Source organism: Falco biarmicus, chromosome 8 (genome assembly GCF_023638135.1).
Source record: "Falco biarmicus isolate bFalBia1 chromosome 8, bFalBia1.pri, whole genome shotgun sequence".
In the NCBI taxonomy this organism is placed as follows: Eukaryota; Metazoa; Chordata; class Aves; order Falconiformes; family Falconidae; genus Falco; species Falco biarmicus.
Genome location: NC_079295.1, coordinates 20,087,516 through 20,115,478, shown reverse-complemented (window position 1 = coordinate 20,115,478; position 27,963 = coordinate 20,087,516). Strand labels below are relative to the sequence as shown.

General features: G+C 41.7%; 1 protein-coding gene across 3 annotated transcripts in view; it reads right to left on the bottom strand.

The window, feature by feature from the left end:
- Positions 1–14,025, bottom strand: part of CHN1 (chimerin 1) — a 103,823-nt gene extending 89,798 nt beyond the window's left edge. Inside the window, exons 1-2 of one of the 3 annotated variants that reach the window (XM_056348997.1) lie at positions 12,750–13,176; positions 12,420–12,538 (exon numbers count right to left, since the gene is read on the bottom strand). In XM_056348997.1, the coding sequence (XP_056204972.1) occupies positions 12,420–12,522 (103 nt within the window). In that variant the 5' untranslated portion in view covers positions 12,523–12,538; positions 12,750–13,176. Of the gene's footprint in view, positions 1–12,419; positions 12,539–12,749 lie in introns of all 3 variants that reach the window. The other 2 variants (XM_056348996.1, XM_056348995.1) reach the window with 2 other exon arrangements.
- Positions 14,026–27,963: the final 13,938 nt, after the last annotated feature.

The window sequence follows — 27,963 nt, the reverse complement described above, 5'->3', positions numbered from 1 at the left end:
CCTTTCCCTGAATAAGAAGTCTGTCTAGTCAAGGTTGAGCAGAAGAGACCCTAAATAAAGGATGAGTTTTCAGGCATGTTTGAAATGCAGCCCCTCTGTCCATTGCATAATGCCCTAAATTGCTGAACGGGGAGGCGTGTTTTATCACCATTCACTTGGTTGCTTTTATTTTTTTTTTCCACACACAGCACTGAGATAATGAACTTATGTTCACTTTCTGTCATTAAAATCCACTTTTAAATAGAGCATTGTGGTTTTACCAAAAGCTGAACCACGAAAGAGCACAACATTTACCCTTCCTCCTTACACATCGGTAAAAATCTGCTGAGAACTTGTCCTCCCTTGCATTTTAGACCAAGATAGCTGCTGTGCACTCATTAGCCTTCTGAAGGAAAAACAAAACAAAACAAACCCACCCATGAGCAGCTCAGGCAAAAAACAGAGTCACCTGGAGAAAATTAAGAGCAGATCTGATTTCTGACTGCTGTTATAACTGGCCTCAAGATGGACTCACATGTTCCAAAGCACATCTCCCTCTGTGTCAGATGGTCTAATAGAAGCTGTTGCCTTTCCTTCCCCCAAACTTGACCAATTTAAATTCTCAGACCATCAGAGTTATAACAAACCTATTACGATACTTATTACAAACAGATTTTTCATTTTCTTAAACAGTCGTCAATAATACACACCATTGCTCATGCAAAAATATGGCTTGTATTTACGTCCATATTTCCAGAACAGATGCAATATACATCAACGCTCATGGCTGGAAGGAGGACAGACTACCAAGTACCCTTGCCAGGAACCATGATCGTTGTACAGTGTCACGAAGGAAACTCCTAAAAACATTATTGGCAGTGTCAGGGAAAGGGAAATGAACACAACATGGTGGGATGCCTTTTCTTGAATTGGAATTAAGATTTTACACCAAAAGTAATTTTGCAGTTGCTGCGAGCTTTTCCCCAGTCTGAAAGCTGCAAGTGTCATTCCTTACCTCTTCCTGTTCTCCTACAAAACATCCAAGAGGCCTCCAATGGCCCAAGGTAGGATGTTCCAGGTAGAAAAGCAGAAAACTTCACATTCCTTTTTGGCAATTCCATGGCTCAATATTACAAGTGCAGTCAGATAACTACAGCAAAAGGTATTTACCAATCAGCCTCACCCAGTTTACAGCATTAAATCCATCTTTTTCATAACTCTCTTCCTCCTCAGCAAGTTCACCTGCTGCACTAGGCAGGAACAAGGAAAAGGAGAACGAGCAGGTGTGAGGTCCAGTCCGTGGAGAAGTTGTGCTCTGGGTCCTCTTTTGCACCACCCAGTGCAAAGTGGGGCTGGAACAGCAGCCAAACAATCATCTTGAATGTGGTTTAGCAGCTCTGCAAGCACAGGTTTTCTGCATGGGCCCCCAGTTTGTCCTGTTTCCTCTGCGTTTGGGTGGATGAAAGCAGAGCAGTGGAGCTGGGAACAGGCTGCTGAAAGGAGAGCTGAGCTCAAAGGTTTATCGCCGCCCAGAGGGAACAGGAGAGCTGTCTGGAAAGCTCAATATGATCAATGCTCAGAGATAACCTCCAAGTCCTTTTCTGGGCAACTCCATACGTTTCTTTCCCCCTCAAGAAAATTAATTCAGATGGTTTTCTTGTCTCTGTTTTGAAGTTCTTCCTCCTTTTTTCCACTAATTAGAAGAAAGACAAATAGCTCTGCAAATAATGGAAATGTGGGTTTATTACCTCTCACTTTATCGTGGCACCATGTTAAACAGGAGGTTTTCAACAATTATCAGCTGCATTTCTGGAATATTGATGCATCCTTACTGAAACTGAGATCCCATGGGACTGTCCACAAGTGAAAAACAGACTTTGTCCTAAAGAACAAGATGCCTCAACAGAAAATAGGAACAGTTGCTGGTGAAAGAAGCGGAAGTCCAGGTAGATGAGATCACCCTACAGCTCAAAGATCAGTATCTCTATTCCCAAGTCTCCCTAACTCAATAAACCCCCAGCCAGCATTGCCTCTCTAGGTAACAGCTCTTTTGGTGTCTTTAGCTCCACTTTGGCTTTATAAAAAGAACCCTATCATGGCAATTGGCAGCATGGGAAAACAAATACAGACACTCCCAGAATGCTGCTAGCAATTGTCTGAGACAATTGAGAAATACAAAGGATTTACGTACAGAAATAAGGGCAAATGCTAATACAGCTTTGAGACACAGCAAGCCCTGTCTGTGTCTTCCATGGCTGCTCTTGCACAGCAACGGGAGAAGAAAGATGCCTTCCAAAAAAGGCAGAGTCTTTATATTTAAGAGTCATGACTAACAGAAGAGCTACCCCATCAACAAAGCATTTAAGAAGCAGAAAAAAGCTCTTCCTGCTTCTCACAGACCTTTCTACTAAGTGGAAAAAAATGCCAACAAGCTTAGCAGCTGAGTTAGCCAGTGTGAGCTCTCCCTTAGACTCACTCATCTCAGAGGCTTTTTGGAGGCATCCCTGCGAGTTACCATCCCAGGAGCACAGCATAATCTGTCCCACCCCAGGGCTCACCATGCTTCAGGACAGCAGTGACACAGGGGCTACATTTCACCTCCTGCAAACTCTGAACCTGCAGAAGAGCTAGTTAGGACAAAATTATCATCTTGCTTTGGTCTGATATGGTTGGAGGTGCATCTGGGAGTCAAGGATATCTTCTTAACACAGTGCACTTTCAATAAAAGCTAAGGAGTAAGAGATGCTCCACTCAGTTACTGATGAACCTGCCGGTCTGCCATTGAGGAGGGGCAGACAGGGATGCTGTGACCACAGCTTGCTTTGACATGATGTGGAATGGGCAGATATGCAGTGCAGCCAGAAGCTCCCCCAAAACCACAATAAAGCAAATAGCACAGCCATACGCATATGAACTCACCGTTGGAAACACTCTGTGATGTTACCTCCTCCTCTTCTGTTTTTAGGATGGTAATTTTCCTTCACATACTTGCAAATATTTACTTTGTTATGTACAAACTCAATAAAAAAGTACCTGACGTAATACCTTTACCATGTAAACTCTGATATTGAAATAATATGCCAAAGTTTCTGAACGTTTTCTCACCAGAAGGATCACTATTTTATTTTTAAATACTTCTCTGCTTCTATTAAACCAGTGAAGATTTTTTCAACACTGTCAAGTCCCACTTATAAATATACTGTTTGAAAAAACCTGAAAAGGAAATCAGTACAATTAACTGCTGTGTCAAAATCATGCTTTCTTTATTGGACGATACACCTGTGTGTGCATGTTTAGCCAGTAAGGCAGAGGTGAGAAAGAACTATATCCTGTTTGGGGTTTTTCTGGGGTTTGTTATTGGTTTTGGTTTGGGTTTTTTTTTGGGGGGTGGCGTGTGTGTTTCTGTTGGTTTGGGTTTTTTGTTGTTTTGTGTTTTAATGAAAAATGATCCAAGACTGCACTGAAGCATTGTGTCCAGATTCATATGGAAACCATAAAGTGCAAATAAAAAAGTATGGAAGACTCGCCCTACCAAATAATTATCAGCAACTTTTATAGTCTGCTCTGGATTGTATATGTATCAGATACTAATTCAGTATTGAGGAGACTGACTTGTACCCGGCCAATGTGGCAGCAAGGTACTACACTAAAGCACTGGGTTTGCTTTTCAGAACTGTACTATTACTCCATTTTTCACAGTCCCCCATTTATTCTGCATGAGGAATAATTCCATACCTTCTTCTCTACTGCTGCAGCAGTACTCAAAGGCTTTACTACATGCTGCTCTATCATGCTTGCTATATAATTTAAATGGTTGCAGTTGTGGCTCTGCTAGCCATGGTAGCAGACCACCATGCAGTGGGCAACAAAATTCCAGTATTTAGGAAATATTGTTTTACCTTTACTTCTGGAGTAGGAATTTCCCACAAGCAAGCTGTTCCAGGACATTCAGTTTCTGATCAAGGTCAGAAACAATGTTTTTATTTCAGCTTCTTAAATGGCAAGGCTACCTATAAGCAGCTGCTCTTGCAACAAAGGAAGCAGGAAGGAGATGGAGAGGAGGAGTGCAGCAGAGAGGGAACTACCACTTCCCATCAGCATCAGGAACATCCAGCCCCAACCACGTGATGTATTCAACAGTGTCAGATCCTGTCATCTGCACCAAAAATGGATGTGACTGGGCTTCTTCACAGAGATGACCAAGACCAAAAGTGCAGCAAGGTCCAGCTTGTAACTACAACAGTGGTCCGCAACCTGGGGATACAGTTTTCCTAATACATTCTTCCAGGAGACTAAGATTTAGTCATGTGAAAAAACAGACCACATTCTATCAGCAATAAACAAAATTTTTAACCAAAAGCCAACCACCCCTGACAGTTTCTCTATGATGCTTATCACAGAACTGCTAACAAAGTCACAAAAAAAAAATAAATATCTGGGGACAAATGTATCAAAATATACCATGGAAATCAGACTCCCACAAGAATAAACAGGATTTTATGAACACATTTTCCAGTAACTGAAATCACTTCAGGAACATCACGTTTTTCGTTCAGACAGAAGATGAATATTTTGAGTGCTGGAAATGTCATATGCCAATCAGCTCTCTCACATTCACAGGGCTGTTGCACACGCAGTAGATACTGCTGGCTTCCCAGCTGGGTGTGATCAATGCCCTTCCCCCTGACTAGAACCAGGACATTGACCCACTAACCCACCATACAGCTAAACCCGTGAAGAACTGCAGGAACTCTTCTCAGCATCTTCTTGGGTCTGGCTAGCGAGGGTGCTTGAGGCCCAGATGCCATGAAATTATGAAGTCCTAGCTGTATTGTTAAATGCTTCAGAAGACCAAATATCTCAGTGATTTTAAATTACACTTTTCCTTGTTTCAAGACAGAATCAAAAAAAAGCAAAATATAGAGGGTTTTTTATTTTCTGCCATCATTTATGAAGACATACAAGGCAGATACAATCCACCCCACTGAAATGACAACTAGGACACTTTATGTTTTTCACAAGGAAGCAGGAAGCATCTCATTTTCTGTTAATAACTACAAAAGAGCCCCTGAGGCAGGTCCTGGCTCTGTTTTATTCCATTCTGTCTGAAGACACGTTGCTGCAGAACCGAACGATCTCTGTCCACAAGGTGGAGCAGCTAAATAGCCTGAGATGCAGCTCCTAAGACCCAGTTTCAGAAAACGCAGAAGCCTTGTCTAACAATGCGTTGCTGGCTGACTGTTACACTGCAAGAGAAGTCACCTATGCCTGCCTGCACTCTTGAAGCATCCCGATTAACGTGCTTTCATTTGGCAAAAATAACAGTCTTCCAAAAGGCTTGTACTAGGTTTATGCCTTGAGTTTACTGATTAAAGTAGTATCTAACTCATAACTACAGTGCTGCCACTGTATATAAACACATTCTTGACACTAAGACATGCTTTCTATCATATGGAAATCTTCTAGTACATCTAAAAAAAACAGTTAAGAACTCTTGGGGAGAGCTAGTAACAGAATAAAGTCCCCAAACCCAACAAGGCAGAAAGGATCAGATGAGTCAAAAACAAATAGAAGAAAACCCAGATTTAGGCCTGAAACATCAGTCCTTAGCTGATGTGAAACGTGCAGCACCAAAGCTTGAGAACTCTTCCTGGATCCTCAGATCCAGAGTGTATTTCACTTCACATTCCATTGGATGAGATCCTGTACTACGCAGACTGACTCCACTTCATAGTGGGTCACTCGATGCCAAGGAGGAAAGGGATGCATTTTTTCAATGGTGTGCCTGAGCTGATGATCTCGTGAGAGGAACTTCTTGGCGAAAATTCCAAAACCTTATCTTAATTCATTACTTGTACAAACAATTGGACCTGGCCTTTCCATCTTCAGCAACAATCGTCAAACCTCAGATTTCTTAAGACTCTTATACAATATTCAAAATTAATAGAAAACACAATTTCGTGCCAGCCACTGCATGAAGCAGACTTCTAAATGCTAAGTTGAGAAGCCATGGCTGAAGTTATTTCATCCTCATTTCTAAGTTTTCAAATCACTTCCCTGGTGTTGTGATCAGTTAATAGCAATTGACTAGTTAATAGATGCATCTTCTTTTCCCAGATCCTATACAGGTTTTCCTTCTGTTTGGTTTTTTTTTTTTTCTTTCTTTTTCTTGAGATTGGACTGCCAGCAAAACCTTTTCACAGTTGCTCTCTTTATTTGCTTCATTAGGTTCTACAAATTAGGTAAGGTTAGCATAGCACCTGGAAGAAAATAATCTTATGATTCTCAGCACCTGGACACTTTGCCTCCCAGACACATGAATGGAAGACGGAAGATCTAGTTTCTCTCTCACATGGCTTCCATTTTTAAGAAATCACCTTCATTTTTACATCTTGCTAAAAAAACCCTCAAACATTGTACTAATGTCCCTAAATTATTTTGTGTAATTAGACTATTTGAAGTTCCTATTGTGGGTAGATGTTGAATGCTTAAATCTCCTTGAAAATTAGCCTGTATCACTCAGTACTGAATGAAACCCAAGTATTTTAAGGAAGGGCTAAGCACTTCAAGAATACCTACTGCAACTGGGTTGGAAAAGATCACTCTGAATTCACTGCTTTACTGTTGAAAAAGATCTAGCATAGGCAGTGCAATGTGGGGTATGTATTCACTATTAAAATAGCTTCAAGAGCGTAAGATGAGCAATTAAATTCTTTACGCCTTTTTTTTTTTTTTTTTTTTGGCCTAGAAGCATCAGTGGTGGGTACCATTCCTACAGCACTCCACATTTATGTTCCCTGTAGCAACAAAAGCCCTACTATAAATGCTCCAATTCCATGAACACTTCCATTACCTACTTCAGTTAAGGAATAGATTCAAAGAACACCCTTCTGGCACAGACTGACTCTTACAGGGTTACAAGGGCTCTGCCAGTAAACTTTTACTGTCACAGCTAGCCACAAGTTTTAAGCATAGTTCAGGGCCACATATAAAGACACACAGAACAACTTGAATTGTAGGTGATCTGCTTACTTTGTCTTCTTAGGAGGCTCTGCACATCACACAAGAAATAAGCTGAATAATTTCTAAGTATTTCCTATCTTGCAGAGAATCCACGGGCATTACCTGTTGAAAGCCATTTTTAAAGGAACATTTACTTTCTATATACCTGTGACTAAGCTAACCAAGCACTCAAAAATTTAAAAGCCTTCCCTAAGCAAGCAAAACATTTATTTAGAGAACAATTAATTAATTTAATTTCTTTCTAAGGCTGTCACATTAGAAAATATGTGCTTGTACCAACATTAGCATATCCTACCTTTCAAAGCAGCCATGAGACAGTAAGTACAGTTTGCATGGAGCACAGTAATCACAGATGCATAGGACTTAAAATAGTAATTTGTTAATTAGCATTTCAAGTATGGAAGAACTTACTTCAAAAGGTTTGCTTCATACCGATAGTAGTAAATAGATTCATAGAAAATTACTTCTGTACAGTATGACACCAGAGCTCACAGCTGTGGAAATGAATTCTGTTAAGTGGGCAAATTAATATTTGCATGCACTTTCAATATATGGACACCTGAAATGGAAGTATAATTGGTTTCTTTGTCCCTACCCTTCCTGCCTGTAGCAGTGTATTGCTTGTTTCTTTCCATCTGATATTTTCCCTATAAATTTCTTTTAAAACTGCCCTTGTTCATCATCTCCTTAAATAACCCTATCTGTCATGCTGACTATAGCTCTGTCTCTAATCCCATTCATCTGTACCCACTCATCAGAGTGCAAGCACTTCAAAGATTAAAAGAGAATTGCTTCACTTCTCATCTCTTAACCAATATTCAGGAGGGTGAGTTCTTATCCATTGGCAGGCTCTAGGCAAGAAAGCAAGAGCATGAATAACTAATGACAAATATGTCCATGAAGATCTCTCCTGGCCGTTTTGAAAAGTCTTCCTTTGTTCACACCAGAGAGTTGATAAGCAAACAAATGAACAGAAAGGGAATTCATAAAACTTAAAGACAACTCACAGGCACTAAAATGTAACATAAAACTATTTTTCTTTCAAAGTACAAAGCTGACTTTCTTTAAACATGTCTCAGGACATTCAAAGACACAAGCAAACAGCAGTAGCGATGGGATAACTTAACACTTCCTTTTTCCTCTGCATTGTTTGTTATCTTTCCCATACTTGAGTCATCCAAGTGGAATTACAGCACACACCTCAGCCATGTCACCGAAAGATCTCACAGCTTAGGGTATTAACAGATGGGTTCTAGGAAGTCTAGCCATAGAAACGTTACTGATTGCTCTTCCTGTCTCTCTGAAGCTGCTACGCCTCACAGGGATTCAGCGGAGCAGAACCTGTGGGTATCCTTCAGCTCCTTCCCTGCTAAAAGGCAAGTGGTGTCAGCCCAGTTCCACAAAGGCTGGGTATGAAGCCACTGGACTTTGTGCTGAAATGGCAGAGGACAGTGGTTAATATGCCATTCCAGCTGCTGCAGAAAGCAGGAAGAAATGGTTAGAAAGAAAAAGGAGGCTACATCTGTAATCACCATAAGCTTTTGTAAGGGAATGTGAATCTGCTATAGGACAAAAAACAGCACTAGAATTGGATGTCTGCTCAAGTTCCAGACATTTACACACACTGGGTGTGAAAGTTGGCACTGTTTTGTGAACAAAGACGCTTTCAAAATCCCCATCAACTCTTGGTAGGCAATTCACCAATATAAAATTTATCACATCTATTATTTGCAACAAACAACAGGATCAGGCGGCTTCCCCCCGCATACACACTTCTCGGATCACTTTTTCAATACTAACTGTCTTTCAGCCTTCTGCTGATGCAGTCCTAGTACAAGATCGAAGTGCTTGGCCACTAGAACACAAACTCAACATACTGCCGAAACCCTACTTCTACTGGTACCACAAAAATCTGTGTCACATGTGGGTGACCACCTATGGTCACAACAGGCCATTTCTGCCACCGTAACTTTGTTATGAACCCTGTTGGGGCAACACTTCTGCCTGAAGTAGCCAACATGGTTGATCGGTAACAGCTAAAACTTCCATGCTTTCCCATCTCTGATTGCTTCCAACAGGGGCAGCTCCCCCTCTCCATCTCTGTGGAGCTGACCACCTCCTCTCCCCCATAACCCACACCACACACAGACTCATCAGATGTACAACTGTGTTGTGAGAATATGGGCAGCTCCCTGTCACCTTCCATACAGCCAACAGTCAGCATAGGACACTTTGGAAGGTCCTGATTAGGAGCATATGACAAGATGAAGAGAAAAATTTTGAAATAACTAAGGCTGAGAAAGCGAAGAGTGTTAACATTTCCCTCCTTTGTGCTTTGATGTTGCATCATAATCTGAACAATAAGATGTAACTGAAAATGAGTAAGAAGTCAGGAGACACATATAGTCCAAGGGTAACGGCCTTTTTTTTTGCATCAAAATGATGCTGATACACCAGAAGTTTGTTGTTTTTTTTTTCCCAACCAACTTTCCAAAGAGTCTCAAGGTGCCACCTCAAAGGTGCAAACTGCATTTAGTGCTCCAGCAGCTACATGGTGCTGCTCTGAGGACAGCAGCAAAGCGCAACCTCCAACAGGAACAGGAAAAACCCAACCACTCTGCCAAGTAGAAAAAATAAGGCATCCTTGACCTCTCAACTACCTGATAACTACAAGTCCATTTTATTCCAGAATCCACGTCACTCCGCCGCCTTTCAGTACAATCTTTGGACTATGCACCAAAATAGCCATAAAACAGTATCAAGAGCATGGAGAAAGCATGTTATGACACTTCCCATCCCTCTCCTCTCTCTTGCTGTGCTCACATCCATACACACATTAATTGAAAAGGACCCAGCAAACTTGGCAGATTTCCCCCCTCAAGCTGAAATGGCAATTTATCTCAAGTTTTATACACTTTGTAGCACATCCTATTAGAAGCAGCCCTAAAATGTGTGAAATTTGGTTCACTGTGATATACCATTATGGGTTAGGAAAAAAAATATGCAATATTCAGCCTAGAAATTATGTGAATGAGCAGAAGCAAAGCAAACACCTCCCTCAGGATCAGTTTGCTCAGAACAGTTTTACTGGTACAAGATAAGTGTAAATTTAAATTAGTACAATTATAGCTGCTTAATCCCTCAAAACAGATACATTTATTCAGACAGACTAATTCTGCCTTTCTCCAGATTTGCTGGTGTTGCTTTGGTAGGGGCTTACATTGAAACAAATTTAAAAATGCTCTTTTGTGAGTTATATTTTTAATGAGTTACTATGGGTCAGCTTTGGTGCAGTAACTCAATATGCGACTATCCAAAGGCAGCCAAAATTCAGGATAAAGCCTGAACACTCCTCAGGTTCAAAGCAAGCATATTGTAGTCCGTCTTTGTTATATACTAAGAGACAAAGTGCGGCAAGCTACCTCAGCTCAGAGGACACATGGCAATACAGTAAGCTGTGCTAACTCAACCGTACGTTAATCACAATCTTATCTGCAAACATATTGCACATTTTCTGCATTTACAGAACTCCCACTTATACTCTTGCGTTCGTAGTTTAAGACATACTGTAAAGATTTTATATTTATGAAAGGCACCACATTCATTTGTTGACACACATTAGCCTTATATGTTGCATTGTTTTATCGTCACTTTGTGCTTTCTTAAAAGGACGAAATCTTTAGGTTTTACCCTTGGCAAGATACTGTTTAAAAACCTATGCACAGCAGGGTACCCCACTCTATCGTCTCTGCTCATTATCTTTTACATGTATCAATGTCATTTCCTCTAACAACAGGTGTGATTGCACACAAAACCACCTAATTCAATTTACTTCGTAATGCAGATTTATATTAACAGAAAATGTCATTAAGTAGATAAAATACATGTGAATGAAAAAAGAATCACATAAGCTTAAAAAAACCCCAGGTTCCTGACTTTGGAGTACCACTTTATTTAAAAGCTGAAATTAAAACATTCTTAATTTTTGGAGCCAAAGATTGTAATGACACATTAACTACTCACCATGAGAAAAGTGTGTATTTTTAATAGCTTAAAACTTTGATTTTTGGTTAAGTGGTCCTTGAGCGCCTGGGTAACCACCTATGCCTTTTCCTAACAAGCTGAAATTACAAAGATATACAATGTAATATGCACAGGAAGCTATTTCACAAAGACAATCTGCCATTTGAGCACCCCATGTTGACTTGCAGGTCTAAGGTGAAGAACTGGATGCCAGCCCTGCCACTGTCAACGTGCAGGGCCCCCCTACCTGCACCGACTCCTCCAGAAGTCTGGGGGCTTACATGAACTCAATAACAAGATCAGGCCTATAATGACTGAGACAGTTTACTGCAATGTGAATTACAATTTACTACCTTTCGCATCCTGAAAAACTCAGTCAGGAAATACAAATTCAAGGGACAGCACCGTAGCTAAATCAAATACCGCATAGATGTTATCGACGGAGAACTATCTTGCAACACGTGCTAAACTCGTTTTTAGATGGGGCTTAATATGCCATAATAATATAGCAGGTGTCAAATTTTAAGAAAAGCTGTAAAACCATGTTTATTCTTATAATAAATTGTACCAGCCCAAGAATCACGAGGTGAATGAAAGAGAGCAATTTGTTTACATGGGAAGTAAAATCCACAGTCTGAACACTATGAATAGACTCCAAATCATCACTTAAACCTATTCGCTAGAAACCACTTCTGGTGCACAAGCCTCTTACCAGAAGGAATACCCCGGCTATCCTGTTTATTCTGTACCGATGTTAGCCATGCTAATTTCTGCTTTCTTTCGAGTTGTTGCATTTACCTACCTTTACTAGAAGCAGTCTGTTGCTTCCCCCCCTCCTCGCCCCCCACTGTAAAATTAAGCATATTAAGCATAAGCAAGCTTTACCCTCACTTAAGAGGCCCCGCATGTTCAACAGTTAAAACTCGAGTTTCCACACACCGGCTCCCCGCGCTGTCTCAGGCCGGGCACAGCCCGCTCCCGACCTCCCAAGCCGTCCTTCCACCAGCCCGTGCCGTTAAACACCGCCGCGGGAACGCGACAGACGGTCGCGGCCACCGCAGCCGGCACCCGGCGCACCCAGGGGCGCGGGGTCCCCGTCCGCCCGCCCGCGCCTTGGCCGCGCAGCTCCTCGGGCGACCGCGGGGCTGGCTGAGGCGCCGCAACTTTTGTCGGCCCCCGCCCGCCGCGGCCGGCCGGCAGCCGGCTCCGCTCCGCGCCCGGCACCGGGGGCTGCCCGCGGGGCACCCTGCGCTCCTCAGCCGCCCGGGGCGCGGGGCGGCGGGCCCCGGCCTGCGGCAGCCCTCCGGGCCGGCGCCCACGCCCAGGCGCTGCCGTGCGCAGACAATGGGGGCCGGCAGCCCCGCGCCCGCCGGGCTGAGGCGGCGGTTACTCACCGAACAAGGTCAGAGCCATCGCGGCGGCGGCGGGGCGGGCCCGGGGGGCGGCGGGGGCTGGCCGGGCGGCGCGGGGCTGGCATTGGCGCGGCAGCTCTCGCATCAGCGGCGGGGCGCGCCTGCAACACAAGTTGGGCGCGGGGCTGTCAGGGCGCCCCGCGGCACCGGCGGCCGCTGCCACTTGCTGCCGCGGGGCGGAGCGGGGCGGCCGCGGCCCGGGGCGGAGGGGAGGGGAGGGCAGGGCGCGGGGGGGGGAACAGAGGACGGCGGACGGGGACGCGCGGCAGCGGCGGGGAGCTCCCCCCTCCCGCCCCCTCCGCCCGCGCTCACGCTGCGGCCCGCCGCCTCGGGGAGCCATCTTGCGCCGCCACACGACCCGCCTTCCTCCCGCCGCAGCCGCCGGGACGGTTCCCATGGCAACGCGGCCGGCCCGCCGCCCGCCGGGGCACAAAGGGAAGCGCCGTCCCCTCAGGCGGGGCGGCCGGCGGCGCCCCCTCGGCCGCGGCCCTGGTCCCCTCCCTCACACGGTTCGTCCCTCGGTCACCCGCCGGGGCCGTCCCGCACGACTGCCCTCCGCTGAGGAGACCCTGCGGGGAAAGCGGCCCCAGGGTACCGGGCTGCCCCGGCGCCGAGCGGGCTGTGCCTGGGGAGGGCCCAGCAGGGCCGGCCTGCGCCTCCTCAGCCTCGGCGGGGCTGTGCCTACCTGCTGCGCGGGAAGAACCAACGGTCTTGTGAGAAACATCGGCGTTTTTAAAGCAAGATGAAAATTTCCGCTAAAACGCCAGCGAGCGTGAAGAGAGCAAAACTGTGGAATTCTCAAGATGTTCTGGTGCGAGAAATGTCAGCCAGCCCGGCTGCCGGCATTTTTGCTGTCCAGGACTGTACATTTAGATCAAAAAGCATTTAATTGAAAAGTCAGCATCGTGCCTTTATAGTTTGCATTTTTAACCTGAAACCAGATATTTAAAACGGACGCTAACTAGTGCACGGCAGACCTTCCCCAGGATGCGCAAGACAACCAGACCTTTCTCATTTAGTGAAACAGTAGTTTCTTACTTTCAAGTATTACTTCGTCTCTCAGTTGCAAGCTGTGTGTGCTGAGAATTCAAATCCAGCCTGAGCACATTTCACACAAATTATTTACTCAAATTTAATCCATTGCAGCTGCGCAAATCCACAAACTTCAGCAGAGGCTTCAGAGATGTCAGCCAGGGCAGGCAGATTGTGCAGGTGCTTTGATGAACATCATACAGCCTGTCCCGCCCTTGCCTGGGGTCCTGTGGTGGCTCCCACAGCGGGTGTGCTCTGGGAGGCAAGCGTCAAGGTTTTTGCCATAGGACAGTCTGAAAGAGCAAGGGCATGTGTGGAGGCTGCATCTACAGCCACTGCAATTAATGGTTCCAGTTGTGGGAATGCGACTCAGGGTCACAGAGTACATAAAATATGTTTTCTTTTAACAAGGCAGCTAAAACATAAAGGTCTGTCTGAAAAATGGGTGGTTTATATAGTTGGCGGCACATGGGTTTTCATACTCTGAATTCAGCCTAATGTTTTTGTAGAGAACAAAAGGGAGAGATTGTGTGAGAGAGTTTTTAATATCTTTAAATCTTACTTAATACAACAGGAAAAACATGGGGTTTTGTTATGACTGTCAAATATTTCAAAACATGGGGTTTTATGTTGATATATTTGCTTAGTGTGCAAAGTTGAAAAAAATAAACATTTTATCCCAGAGTGATCGTTTCCTTCATTTTGTTCCTTCCCAAATGAATGCTAGCATGATGGGCCTGATTTCACAAAACATTTTCATTTTGCATGTATAAAGTGCAAAAGTCTATTGAGCGGCTGGCTACTGAGAAACAATATTTTAATTGCACAGCTAAAAGAGTTGAAAACAGATGAAAAAGGGTTTTGAAAAAAGCAACACAAAAAATATTTGCCATTCTGCCTACATGATTTGACCTTTGTGTGCACAGTGTGTTTTGCTTTGCTTTTTGGTAATAAGTTGGATCTTCATACAGATGGGGTTTTTTGCCTCCTACATTTCCTGGAATTAAATTCCAAGCTTTCACTCCAACTTCCTTCAATTAAACAGCAGCTTTTACTTTTCCACTGCTCCAAAACCTTTATTGCTATCTACTGAATTGCATATTTACATTAGAAATGTTTTTCTGTCTAGAGAGACTAATGCTGTTTTTCATAATAGGCATTATCAATACTAGAATTGTTAAGATCAGTCTGAGTAATTAGTTTAGTCACTCCAATTGTCTAAGAGTGCCTTTGCTATTAATGCAGTTATGGCTAAAACCTAGGGAAGCATGTTCGTCATTTTGCAGCTAGTTACTAGAGTCATATTTTACTGTGCCAGGAAGAGTTCTGCAGCTGACCTGAGTTTTCAAAACAAATTTTGCTCAATCATTATTTCTGATTAGATGATTTGCTTGGTTTGGGAGGTTGTTTTGGCCTCGGCTCCAGCAGCCTGCAGAGAACAGCAGCAGCTTTTGGAATGGCCTCGCTAGTAGGCTCACACCCAGAGCTCTCTACCAGCCCTCCCGGGTGCTGGCACAAGAAAGGTGCTGGGGGTAGCAAGGAGAGTGGCCGTACACGTTACGTAGTATTTTACCTGATGGTGACTCTGGCTTTTACAAAGGCTGATAGCCTTAACACAGCAGGAAGAAATCAAAGGTGCAAATCAGAAAACAAATTAGCCTGAAGTTCACTAGGCAAAGGTCCCTTCCCCCACACCCTGCTTATTGAATGGACCTGAAATCCTCATGGAAATTTCTGTTTAACAACAACATTATCTTAAAACTACATAATGCCTTATCAAGCCAGAACATCTCAGTGCACCAGCAATAACAATGATTTAACTGCAACTCTGGGAATTTCATTAGAAGAGAGCTGAAGCTTACCAAGCAAAGCCCCAGCCTGGCCCTCTTCAGCCAGAGCAGCTGTTCATTCAGAGAGACCCCAGCTCACACATTGGCTCTTTTGCAGGAGAGAGCACAAAAGAGGACATTGTTTTGCAAGACCTTGATTTAAATGTCAGCGAGGATGAGCTTGGTGTCTTGTTCCTCTGGATCTTAAGCCCTTGAAAAGCCCTTTTCAAAATTGGTTTGCTAGCACTACATTCTACAGGAAAAGCACCATTATACTTGCCACCTGGTAGGAATATTTGGGGGTGTATTTACAGTGTACCTCAAGAATGAAGTCTCCAGAAAAGAAATATACACATAACATGCTATTTTCTGGCCTGCACATTGTCCCTCAGTAGGTTTCTTGCCTTGTCTCCCAAGCCTCAAGGCTCTTTAAATACTGTAGTCAGTTACTGCTGCTTCATTCTTCATGTAAAATTTCATTACTGGGATTTGGTTTGGTTTCCAGTGGTTGAGATTTTTTTATTTTGGGCCTTTCCTTTTGCCCCCTCACTCTGGGTGCTGAGCACCGCAGCAGCAGTGGCTCATTTTCCTCAGTGGCCTGTTTTCCACAGTGGCCTTTCCACCTTGTCTGAGGGTCTGGTACAAAATTGCTTCTAATTACCTGACATTTATTCTTCAAACCTAAACTAATTCACTAATCATATAGTGATAAATGAGATTTTAAAATTAATCACTGACATTTTTAAAGATTTATACACAACTGTAAAGAAAGCTTCCCAGCTAGTAAATAAAATGTTGTGTGAAGAAAAAAACCCCATAAATTAAGGCTGTCCTGTACTAATGGGAAACAGTAAAGTTGAAGACGCAGTGAGATGTTACTGATGAATAGGGGTAGCATCTTATGACAGTTAGTGTCTTCCTGCGACAGATCCCCTTGACAGCAGGAAAACAGCACCATGGAAGCCTTGTCACGTGCAGAATTTAATTTAGCTTCTAATGTGTAACTGCTGGGAGTTTGTGGGTCAGGTGGGGAGGCGGCCAAGGGCTGCTTTACTGGGCAGGTTCAGAGTTCACAGTATTTGCAACAAAACTCCTTGGAAAACGGCAAGGCGGATTTTTACCACTTGTTCAGTAAGATAAATTCAATTATTCTAGCTAATTTAAAAGTCATCAATAAAAAGTCTGAAGACTGGCTACCAAAGCTTGCTAGTTAAAATTAATGTTTATATAGATGACAGTTATTTGAAAATGACATCAAGCCTGTCACCAAGCCCAGAATTGTCATTGCACATTACCAGTCTTTTGGATAATCTTTCTCCCTTTGATGAGAGAACTGGCATTTGAGCTTATCTTTTGGATGCTGTTGATCTTCATTATTAATGGCAATGTCATTTAAACACAATATTACCCAAAACTGTACAAACATAGAGGGAGACAGAATCCCTGCACCAAGTACAGCTGCTAGGAGCAACCTTTGCAAACCAGACATGATCAGTGTTTTACTGGGATCTATGCTAGTCTGTAGGCTTTGGTGTAATTAATTTTTTTTCCCTTCTATCGACAGGGTACAGAGTGGCAAAGTAACAGTTACTAGGAGGAACTTGTGTGTTGAATTTTATAATCATTGCCAAAGAAAGTGAGATATGTGTAAGATATCCACCATAGCTTCTGTTTTAAATCACAGCTACCACATTAGACACTCACATTTGGCATCCTACCCTGATTAATAGGAATTGCACTATATCCCATAACCACTTGGAGCAATTAGGTACACAGTAGGTGATGTACATCAGTGAAATGAAAAATGGGCTTAACATGCCTGCTTTGGCTCTCTGGGTCATGAAAAGTGTTTAACAGACATAGGTGACAACCTTAAAAGCTAGATTTTTTTTCTGGGTCCTCTAGAAGTGAACGCCACAAGGTCTACGAGGAAGCAACACAGGAGCACAATCTTAATTTTAAAACTAAGCTCAAGCTATATGCTTATGTCTAAACAGTTTGCTGTGCTTAGACTGATGTTACGAGATTATGCCATTTTTAAATGGAACTGCATCAAAGGAAAAAAGCCCTCAATCGCCTATGTTTGCAGAGCAAAGTCCTTTCTAAAATACTTCTTAAGGACTTTTTTTACATTATGATTCCCCCTTAATTGGATTTCTGAGACGCGCATAAATGTGATGAGAATTACATGAACAGGTACTATGGGTAGGATGTAGTAGATGCTATCTATGTATCTTGGCAAAATTGTATGATCTTAATCTTTGATGTAATTTCCATTAAAAAGAAAACCTCCACCTAAATTGCTCTTCATAGCCAGCTTTCCCCATTCAACAGATAAAACCAGCAGCATTTTCCAAGAACATCCACCTTTGCCCCCCTCATAAACATCTCTGCTCTGACACTGCTGACCTAAGCAGGCTGGAGAATGGAAAATGCTGGGCTAGGTACTGCTGAAGTAGACCTTCTTTTCCTCTGAATTAGGTGGCTTAGGTTCCCTGACAGGTATCCTGCCCTGCCTTTCATGACAAGAACCACCTCATTCCTATTTTCTTCCAAGCTTTCACCTTTACCTTATTATTAATTTAATAAACATTGACAAACTCTAATACTTTCAAACACAAACTTACAGGGACTTGCAACATTACAGCTGTACGGAGGAAGGACTGGCCTTCCTGTCTCCCGCATGTCTGAGGACGGAGGCTGGGAAAGGATTAGAAAATGAAGTGTGCTATGTGGAAAGGGAAACCCCACAGCTACCCAAATTTCTTTTATAATCACTGTCATATAGATTATTAGGTTTGGCCAAACTGAGACTTACCTTCCGTTAGGGTGTGAGCTTCCTGAGAGTGCAAGCACACGAAGAAGGTGCTGGTCACCCTCACGCTCGCTGTGAATTGTGGCTCCTCAGCCTGTTGGGGTTTACATTGACACTTGGAGCTTTCCTCTTGCAACAAGTTCCAGGTGATGTTTAGAGTGAGCAGTATCAAAACAGGCAAGTGACTAAACTATAACTGCAAAAAGGTGTTTTTATTTGCAGCTGGTCTGAATATACCTTAACACCCACCTTTTTATGAGCTTTCTTATTGCTTGTGTGCATACTTACTAGCATATCTCATCAGCATAGACTTCTAATGCAAATCAGTTATTAATAATATTATTAAAATACTAGGACATTTCAAACTTGCTTGCACTTCTGCGCAGATGTAAAAGCTATGTACTCTAAGTTACATTTTTAAGAGCCCTGTGTATGAAACACAGTATGGTTTTGATTGCTTGTTTTATTAAGTGAAATGAACAAGCTAATTACAGAAATTCCAGGAAGTTTCTGCTTTCTGTCTCCTAGGGACAAGCCTCAAGTGTCAAAGGAGATAATATGAATGGCTATAAAACACCCAAGTGTGTTTATACTGGCTGTAAAATGCAGCTTATAGCTTCTATTTAACTTTCATAATATTTCCTTTTTATACCATGCTTAGAAATACATATCAAGGCATTAGTTGAAGTAGTGCTTGTATGTATTTGAAAAAAATTGATAATTGCAAGTTAAAAAGCAGAAGGCAAGCCATTGGCAAAATAGTCTTAGAAATAAACTGAGTAAAATTTCATCTATAAACACTAAAAAATAAGAACAAGCTAGCCATCAAAACAAAAAAAAAAGTAAAAATATCTGCAAGATACTTCTAGCCCTGACTTTCAAAATGTCTTTAACCCCGAGAAGATGAGCTCCTACCTGAAGCCATAAGCTATGCCACAGAACTGGCAATGGTTTTCATGCAATCATTTGAGCCTTTAGATCTACTGAATCCACTTCCAGATCCACTGGATGGCTTTGAAGATAAAGAAATTAAACCTTCTCATAAGCAACCCAAACCTGCAGTTCTGAAGTGCTATATAGAACCTGCATGCTCCTAGTGCAATTATTTGACTTTCTAGTACTTTCTAGTACCAGAGCCCTCACAGCGATTTCTACATTCTTAGAGAAGCCAATGTATGTGTTACTGAAGCCAGTCAAAAATTACGTTTTTAATGAGGGTATTACTTATCCCATGCAACTTACTTCTCAGAGTTGCATCCTGTAGGATACCTAGGGTTCTTTGAAAGAATGTCTAAGTTTTAGAGCACATTAAATGCGTAAGGGTATTTTAAAGCTCAGTAACGTGCTTTACATGAACAAGGGTGCCCATAGGAACTATGGGCCCTAGTAAGGCAAATTGCAGCAGATTTGAAGCTGCATTTCATGTGATAGTTTAGAAAATGGACTGTATGAATAAGAAGTGAACTTTGGAAATGTTCTGAGAATTTCCTGCTGTACAGACATATGCAATCCAGTTATTAAGTACCTTTGTAGAATTAACTTTAATGACCTGAAGATGCTTTTAAGTCCAAGTCTCAAAGTGTTGAGGTAGCCGAAGCATTAGCTAACTAACTTGTAGTTCAATAAATCTCTAAGAGAGGTGTGTTTTCTTCCACCAGGAAGTCTTTTGAAGGGGAATACGAACGCCTCCAAATCAAGCAAGGAAGCACATGCACTAGTGGTACCTTTCTCCTTCACAACAGCTAACTCTGCAAGTATGCAGGTAACAGCAGCAGGGTGCAAAAAGCAGCACAGAATAACACTGGAAATATCTTTCAAGACCAGCATTAGCTCTTTAGGGTCACAGACAGATGACATTAACCAAAGCAATTTCGAAAGCTGAAGAAGATTAAAGTTTTTCTTCTTAATGATTCTAAAGTGTTATTGAAGAGATCAATAGCTTTTCCTGTTAACCAAGCTATTCAAACCAAGTATTTCTGGAGAGCAGATAAACCAATCCTGGAAGTGACAGTGAGATTTAATTAGGATTTGAGATTTTCACTATTCATTAATTGATCTGCCAGCCTCACAATAATTTTAGTGAACTGTAAGTTTACAACAGTAAGATTCCTTATCAAAGGACAAAATTACCTGATTCCTTCTGAGCCTTTTATCTGTGCCAAAAAGCATAATTTATTAAGTGTCCCACAGAGAGAAAATTCTCTTTTCTGTACCTGATGTCACTGGGTTTTTTGAGGGAGGAGGGGAGGGGGGGAAAGGAGAAAAAACTATTTTCTTTATTAATAAAACTTTCTTTATTAATAAAACAATTACATCCCCTGGTTCTGCACATTTTGCTTATTGTTAACCAAGACACGTGGAAAGCCCCTCAACAGAGCAAAACTAAATTAGCAGATATCCAGGTCCTAAATTGGCAATGCCAGAGACAATTACTAAGACTGGGTGACTTTCCAGCTGTGCACGCAGCAGCTTTATTTTAAACAAAAGCAGAGATCACACAGCTGATCTTGCAATCTGACTTGCACATCACCGCACCAACCTCAGGTCTGGAATTCAGCCTCACAAGTTCAATTGTAAACCCCAATCAAATAGATATATATTAAACTAATTCCTGGTTTAATCCTTCCAAAATTCAGTTCCTCGTGGTTTTCTACATGCAGTAGAGATATGATACCAATGCTTTCAGCCTGTGCAAATACAATGACTTCAGAATTCAGTTTATCTGCAGCAGCAAGTCACCGATAAGGGAAGCAGTTTCCAAAGAGCTGCTTTTTTTTTTTTTGCCTTTTTTTTTTTTTTTTCTTAAACTCCAGTAAGTCAAGGAAATATGTGTTGAAAAGATGCAACTAAGCAAAGCTCTTGGGCAAACACCTTACAGTATGCAGGAGCAGGGGGAGCCAGGCCCTCACCATTTCACTGTGGGTTGCAGCAAAGTTTCAGCTGACAATTTGCTGCTTGTTCTTAGAAAACAGCTTCTTTGGTCCACCAAGGGAAAACTGCTCTCCTTTCTGCTCCCAGATGGACATATTTTTAAGAATGTGCTTTAAGGGAACATGGGACAAAGAAATGCAGTTGGTTTATTCTCTGAGAGTGTCAAAATCAAAAGCATCCAGATTATCATGTTATACAACATTAAAATTAATTTCCTCTATAGCATATAATCATTACCCATACACAGATTAAAAAAAAAAAAACAACCCAAACATTAGAAGTAACATTGCCTGTGCTCTGTCCAGTTCTTTGAAGGAATGAAAAACATTCTGTAGGCACTATATACCCATTCACTTACATTTGTATTTAGCTTGATAGTTTCAGAAAACGTGGATGCAAAGTTCAGATGGATTATTACTAATTAGATTGTTTTCACTATTCTTTCCCCTTTATTTCAAGATTAGATTGCATGGCCATTTGCTCTGAAGATTTCCTTTATTTCCTGTGCGCACAACAGAACACCTTCTTTCTGCCTGTGGAGAACTGTATCCTCTACAAAGCATCCTGCTGCTCTGAAAACTTGAGAGTGAAGGGCAGATGCAGCCACACCACCTGCAAGACCGCAGCTGTTACTCAGAGAAGCCACTATTCTGGCTTTAAGCAGTTGTCCCAGATCTAGGGTTTTCCTCGTGTATTTTTAGCTAGGACAAACAAGACAGATTTGAAGATTTTTTAGACTGCATTTGCCAACGCTCCCCAAACTCCTCCCCTTCTGCTTACCTAAACGTGCTTCCACGACAATTCACTCCCACCTAAACCCGTGCTGCTCTAGTCCTGTTTCTGCTTTCTCCTCTTTCTTTGCAGCTGCACTGGCCGTTGCCTGATGCCGTGGCCTAGGGAGATAAGCAGCAGCATCCCAGAGGGCCAGATGAGTGCACAAGTGCCAGTGCTGGCATCACAGCAGGGGCAGCGAGCCTGCAGCAGCACCAACTCTCAAATTACCCTCTTGGTGAGCTGTGCTGTGAGTGCCCTTGTTAATCAGACTCTTGGTCTGCTGCAGTTTACTCCAAGTAGCATACAGAACAAGAATCAAAATGAAGGATTTCTTTATCCATCCGCAAACTCCTTCACAGCCCATCAAACCGTCTTCACCGATTTCTATAATAATGTCAGCAGGACAAATTAGATTTCTGCACCAGCCTGCAGGATACGTCTCAGAGACCCTCAGTCTAATTACAGCTTCAGTCTAATTACAGCTGTGGTGAGTGCTGCTGCGGGCATCTTGCAATGGAACAGGGTAACAGACTGGTAGATGGAGAAATGCAAATAGTGCACAGAAAAAGCAGACCTGTAAACACCACCAACACCACGCCCAGCACAATGAAGTGCAAAACTGTTGAAAGATGAGAGGCTGCAGAGCTCTCCTCCGTCAGCTCTGTTTATAAAGCCGGAGTATCTCCACCAGTAGGCCCAAATCACATGCAGGGTGTTACTGCTGACTCCTATCCCCAGTTTACGCTGATGAATAGATTCAAATAAAATTATGGGCGTTTTATTATTTGTTCTTGCTGTACAAGCAAAGTCTATTATTCAACTCCAGAACACAGGTCATGGCAGTTACTTTTTCAGGAGCCTATTCTAAAGGCCAAATTTTAGTTTTGATATTTTTTTTCTCTAAGGAGTCAAGTAGGCAAATTATGCTGTGAAGAGGCTTATACCATTCCCTGGTAGCTCATTAGAAGAGCAGAGGGACTGGCTTCCCCTGAGCAACTTGGAGAATGATGACCCAGAGGGAAAAGCCCCCCACCAGAAGAGGGAGAGATGAACAGTCAGTGAAGCAGAGGTGGCTTTCAGCTCTTTCCATACAGCACTGGATCAAATCAACATTTTTGTATTTTATTATCAAGTAACACCAAGGCGCAGCCTGCCAACTATGTATGGAAGTTTATTGAACCCTTAGCAGGGGAAAGCTCCACCACCAAGACTGGCAGCAGAGGAAGGGAGGGAGTTCCCCAGGCGCAGGCTTGGGGATGCTGTACTTCTCCGCAGCCTCTCTATCTCGTTCTCTCAAGAGCTTAATGTGCTGTAAAATGTAGACTATCAGGAAGAAATATATGAAAACTTTATGTCAATATAAAAAGTATTTCCTCAAAATATTCAGCAGTTACCACTAGATGGCATTTTGTTCCTGAGAAATTAGAAATTCCCAGGTTTCGAATTACTTGTTACAGACAGCAGGAAACAGTAGGAAATGGAATTACCTCATTCGGTTAATAATTTATTATCTATTGTCTTGTATAAGCAAGACATCACTAACACAGGACACTTTTACTTGCAAATTTATAAATATCCTTTGTTTAACTGTAGCTTGTGACTCTTCAGCCCTCTGCTCAGTAGGTAGAGCTTTGAGCTTTTGTAGCCAGCACTTACCAAGAATCTTTTCCACATTTTTAAATGAAAGACAAATGTAGGCCAGTTCACAGACTTTGAGCATGCCATGGAAATCTGCCAGAAATGCCTTGCTCTAATAACTGTACGCAGTATTTCCTGTGTTATTTTTGGATAAACCCTTAATACAGATTGCAGTACAAAAAAATAACTCCCGTTCAGGAACAGAGCTGTTGCACTTTGATTATGATGAAATAATAATTTCAAAATATTTGCTTGTGAATATTATACTTTGCACCGGTTCATTTTAATTTCAGCTTGTACAAGCTGTGTTGTAAAAGGTGACATTTCTACTCTGAATCTTTTCAGGGTACAGTGTACCTTACCCAGAGGTGCAGTGAAGTTCTACTGGGCACATCCAGGGGTGATATATAGGTAGCTTGTTGAACATCTGCAAGCCTCTCCACGTCAGACTAAAACCAAGCAAGAGGATTTTCCCTTAATTTGCAGCAAAACAGGAGACTGAGAAGTGAACTATTAACTTTTTTCTTAAAAGAGACTGGAGTACAGCTAACTCTTACAGAAAGTCAAAACACCTTCAATAAATGTAATTGAATTTAATTTGGCCTGTATGCAAATACACACAATGTTATGAGGGTGTTTTTTCATTAGATTGTCATAAATACTGCTGCTATGAGCATATAGCAGCCTGTTCAACAGTTCATCGCAGCAAAATTCAGCAATCAGAATATTGACATAACTTCATTGCCCACTGAAGTTCTGAAAGAAAAAAACAATCAAAAAACTCCAGAACAGAACCTCAAAGTTCCAAGCATGCTCTTTGAAAAACAATCAAGTTTTTTGTGGAATATAAAACTGCATACCAACATGCTTCAGAAACACTTCACTTGCAAGTGTTTTTTAATGTATATTCAATGTATCTAAAGTATAGGTCTTATACCAAGGTCTCTTGCTCTTACGGGTCTTCAGCTCCAATGGCAGCAGCAGCGGTAACTGCAGACAAGGGGCTAAATGGCTGCTGGTAGACAGATGAACTGTCAGTGTCTTTCAGGGTGGAGGCTTATGGCAGCATTCAAATAATCCGTAAACACTAATATCATGGATTTCTGAGCACTTGAGGAGTAAAACTGAGAAAATATTGAGGAAAAAACTTCCCTGCTTAGACTAAGCTACCGTAAAGCTCTAGGTACGATGGTGCCTTCTGAGGAGTAACTTCGGGCCTCAGAAAGAAATGCAATTTTGACTTAGAAGGGAAACAGAGAGATAATTGCTGGATCGTGATGCACAGAAGGTCTGTGCACCACTCAAAGTTTCTTTGACTAAATTATGTTTACTGAAAGAGCATTGATGGTGATTAGCAGCTAGCTAAATCCGGCCCTGCTCTCATACTTGCTCGGGAAAGCCTCATTGTAGAAGGAATCTAACTTCACTAGAGTAAAATTAATCTTCAACTCTTCATCAAACAGGTACAAGTTCCTTTGAAGTTGTCATTGCAGAAAACATGCTTTGCTTGAAGTAAAATATTTTAAGAAATGGTATATGGCAAAATTTTAAGTGGCTTTGTATTGGTTTACAAAGTATACACATGCACTTTTTAAAAATTTATGTAGCTTAATACTATTCTCCAGCAATATGAGGTGGACTGCAATAAATCAACAGACATGTCAAAACAAATATTTACAATCTCTAGAAGTTTGTGTTTATAACAATCTAACTCTGGCAAAGTGGTGACATTTTCTTAGGTAGACAAGACCTACCTAGACGGGATTTTATGCACTCTTACAAACATGTCTGGGTGCGCAGGATGTTATAAAGGGCAGTTACATTAAGGGGAGGGGTGTGTGCCCTTATCCGATAGGTGAAAACAACAACTAAATCTAAACTAGACGTGAAATTACAAGAGCAGGTAAAGATCATGCATTTCTTTCCTGAAACAAAATGACTTTGCCAGACCTTTGGAAGAAGGAAAAGGCCAGAGTTTATGTAAGAAACTGGTACTTACGATTTAGAGACCATAGAAGGGAAGCATCCAAGTCAGTATAACATGTTTCCATCCCAAGGAAGCCGATGCTGTATCATATGATAGGCACAAGTGACACATAACAGCTATGCTGACAACTCAGAAACAGCATTCTAGTTGTATGGTGACAGGGAACAGCTCAAAGATCTATGGCTAGCAATCTTCTTACACAGCATTCAAGAGAGTGCTGCATAATTTATAGAAGAAAAAAAAGAGTGAAGTTCTATTAGAATCAGAGCTCTAAAAAGTTTGGGTAAACTGTTAGAGACAGCATAAAGAAATCTTTTCTATATTCACACATATGTGAAAATCATAAATTGTAAATTCAATAGCTTAAGGTTCATTAAATATTCAAGAAAATGATCAAGTGTTCAAAATGTTCCTACCATCCAGTGAAACATACAGCATCTGTCCAGTATTTACAAGGATTATCTCTTTTTTTTTTCAGCAAAAATCATTAGCTCTTTAAAACAATTCTGCTGAGAGGGAGGACAGAAAACAAGAAAACTGAACTATTAGCCTTCTGCTTGTTTTGAAATCGTAACCATGCTGGCATTTCATAGGCAACTGGAATGACTGTACTATACATTATATCACCTTTAAGAGTATCTTTCTCAACACAGAGTTATGAGTAACAGGATGTTTATACCGCTTACCTCACACGAGATCAAAACATTCCTAACATCACTGTAAACATTTTTAAGAAATAGATCATCACACAATGCATCTTTGTGTCAGAGAAAAGGGCTGGTATAATTGAGCACCGAAACACAGCACCTTGCTCAGAGGGAATAGGGGGCAAACAGTTTGTGCTTTTTTCCCTCCATTTCATTTTCTCAGTTTATGCAGAAAGGCAATTTATTTTGTTTGCTGCTAATGCAAAGGTCTTGTTCTTTCTTTGTTTGTCTCCCTTTTCTCCGGATTAGAATCCTAGATACAGGATGTGGATGTAATTTCACATTTTATATTTAAACATAAATTAGTAGGCTTTTTAAAATCATTCAGTTTCTAAAATCCATCAGTCCAGCGATTTATCAAAGACAGTATTTTTGCATTCTGTAATGGTCTAAACCAAGTGATGCAGCTAAAAGGAGGGAAATACTATTTATGTACCACGCCAATCCTAGCTTGCAGCGAGACAAGAACAGGAACTTTTTAGGCAATGGGGAAAAAAAAAATAGACCTTAACTTCTGTCTTACAGGTAGCTGAGCACACCCGTCAGACTTGCATTCATTACATGCAATCCACCGGTGGTACTAAATGGAATTGTAATAGCTCACGTTTGTACTTTGATGTATTAAGGTAGCCATAGGCAAGAATTAGATGAGGAAAACCTGGTTACCTGCGGTCCTGTTCCTCTGAAGTTATCGGTGCGGCAGCGCACGCGTTCCTGAAGCTCGTCCCAGCCCAGCACTGGCAGACCTCCCTAAGCTAGGGAGCACTATCCTTTAAGCTCATTAATTGTAAGCTGGGGTATCACCAGGCCCTGCTGTCCAAAGTGGTTACAAACACTGCCCGCTCCCTGCTCTATTCTGTTTCTGCTATTAAAAGCAAAGTTCCTGGAAGCATGACTCCTTTTCCTTGCTTCAAGTAGTTTTGTACCTTTTGTACTTGTTACCATTTCCAATCAGCCTGCGCAGCTTCAGCTACAGTCTCTTTACCTCTGGATTAAAAATAATAAATATATTTGCATAAAGATTGCACAACACTCTTCTGATTAAGTATTCATTCCCAGATTAAATTGTTACAGGTGGTTTGTTTAAAAATTTAAGAACCTTTTCTCCCCTCCCGCTTCTTCACCAGAAATGCATAGGAAAAGTGTGCTTGAAACTACATTGGCATCATAAAAATGGTAATCGAAGAGGGATAGTGACTTTGAGCAAGGCTTAAAACAGTTACACAAATTGGATCAAGTTTACGTGTCTCATTATTCTATTGATAGCCATGTAATTAGATGATAACTAACCCCACATCTAGGAAGTCAGAAACTTTTTTTGAAGATGGTTGCATTTTACAGAATTATGAAGCCATCAGCATACAACCTGCATTCATTAGTTGTGCAGAGTACCTGTAATAAGGTATTTTGCAACACTAAAAATCCCATACTGCAGATTCAGGACAAACTTCCAGACCTAAATATGCATTTTGCAATGTATCTTGCTCTAGGAGGACGTAAATGTCAAGATTTCATAAGCTTCTCTCATCTATTTTAGCTAAAGAAGCCAAGATACACACTGTGTAGAAATTCCCTTCCCAACTACTAAGTTCCTGAAAGTTTGCTATAGAGAGTTAACACAACCAAGGAGGAAGCTATATGCAGAAAAAAGGTCCACACTAATCTCTAAGCACTTTCAGGGGCTGATCAAACAAACAAAAATATTTTCAAGAAGAAGAAAGTGAAGAACAAGAAAGGTAATGATCTTAATTCCATGAAGAAAAAAATAAAAGTCAACCTAAAATTAAAAGGAAGCTTACTATTAAAGGATATA